A 1752-nucleotide genomic window follows, 5' to 3' on the forward strand; every position below is an offset into this window, starting at 1 on the left:
TGTGTGTGTGTGTGTTTGGAGGGGGGGGGTAAAAAGAAAAAGGAACCCCCATAATACCACTATAAAGAACATGCTAGTTTCCCCTGTCCACTACCAGAATATCTAATAATCAGAGTCTCTTGTGGAACCCGTGCACTACAGAACCAAAGACTACAGAACTCAAACGGCCACTGGAGGGCAGGTTTCCTGGCAAACGGGCTCTGTCATGCAGACAGTGGAGACACAGCTGAAGAAGCAGAGAGAAGGATTAGGGGTTAATGGATGTTGGTAAGTTAGCGGAGTCCAGCTAACGAGAAAACGGATGAGAGTTGACCAGAGAAAGCAAAACTAAGTTGAAAACATGCAAGAGAGAATACCCAAGGAGCTTAATCCAACCCTTTATTCAACCCTTTATATGGCTTCAAATTCTGTAGTCTGTCTGTGCAATACATTCTCCAAGGCAAGGATGCTTGGTACAGACAGGAAGTCACCGACAGTGACGGACCAGCAGGGAATGTAAGAGACCAGAGGAGACTGTTTAGGAGACTATAAGGGCACAGGCAGTGAGTGTATGTGTGTCAAAGAATGTACAGCAGGTATTTGAATCCTGTATACTTGAATGTAATTAGTGGATTCAAATGAAGCATTTAAAACAAGAGCCCGGATCCTTCATCCACGGCTCTCTGTACCTTGTCTTTCTCTCTCTGGATGGCGCTCTCCAGCTCGTCCAGCTTGTGCTGCAGCTGAGTGATGATGTCTGTCTCAGCCTCAATCTGGTCGAGCTCCGCCTGCCTCTCGCCCTGCAGCAAGGCACGCTCCATCTCCGCCTGCAAGAGTGGAAGCCACACAGTGTCACCGACGAGCTGCAAGGCTGATATTAGCCTGAGCCTCAGGCCTCCACGGAGGAACCACAACCATGAACTGTATTCAGCTCTTAGTGCTGCTGTGGACACTTGTCTCTTTTAATTCAGTAACAATGCATGTTGTTATTTGAGTCTAGGCTGCGTTTAGATCAAACAATATTCCATTAGCATCCACTTCCTGTACTCTACCTCCTGTTTGGACTCCTGGAGTTGCTGCTCCAGCTCCATCAGCCGGGTTTTGAGCTCATCGATCCGAGCAAGAACGCGAACCCGCTCGTCTTCCAGGTAACCCAGCTCCAGGCGACCTGCGCTGCCTGAACTGGATGAGTCCTCATGCTGCAGGGAGGGAGAACACAAGAGGTCAGGCTTTCAAGAAAGGAGGTGAAGCCAGGGGAGGAAGGCAGAGGCAGTCCCTTTATTACATTAGATACTGTTGTTCAGGGTTGTATACAAAGTCTAGGAAGGCCTTAACTTAAACTTGCTGCAATGATATTCATCCATTTACACACAAGTATTCATAAATGATTTTATCATTACTGTTATGGCCTCTGACTGTTTTGTGGCTCATAGTGGGGTCATTCAAGTCTTGGTTCTAAATGCAGTTTCAGGGGATTTTAAAGCCTAACAGAAACAATCAATTCAAAATAATTCACAATTACTTAATGCCATGGCACTATAAAGCCCAGTCTACTGGCAGCTTAAACTACTACAAGGAGATTTGAACTGGTTATGAAACAGCCCCAGTGTAATACTGAAGGCCCTATATGACAAACAACAAGATCGTCAGTGAGAATATTGACTATTTCTATATAGTTATTCTTAATGCCTTTAATTCCTTTGAGTCAATGAAATTAGGCAGTACAAACACTACTGCTTTTGTCCACAGGGGCCGCCAGAATCAACACACAAT

The 1752-nt window shown here is 45.7% G+C and overlaps 1 protein-coding gene across 1 annotated transcript in view; it reads right to left on the reverse strand.

The window, feature by feature from the left end:
- The window catches only part of phldb1b (pleckstrin homology-like domain, family B, member 1b), a gene marked incomplete at its 5' end in the record, with an annotated part of 83807 nt that overhangs the window by 26076 nt on the left and 55979 nt on the right, over positions 1 to 1752 (reverse strand). Inside the window, 2 exon segments of the mRNA XM_035679766.1 lie at positions 669 to 806; positions 1032 to 1178. Of these exon segments, the coding sequence (XP_035535659.1) occupies positions 669 to 806; positions 1032 to 1178 (285 nt within the window).

The sequence above is a fragment of the Morone saxatilis genome, unplaced genomic scaffold (genome assembly GCF_004916995.1).
Source record: "Morone saxatilis isolate NCDOM2014 unplaced genomic scaffold, NCSU_SB_2.0 Contig8, whole genome shotgun sequence".
In the NCBI taxonomy this organism is placed as follows: Eukaryota; Metazoa; Chordata; class Actinopteri; family Moronidae; genus Morone; species Morone saxatilis.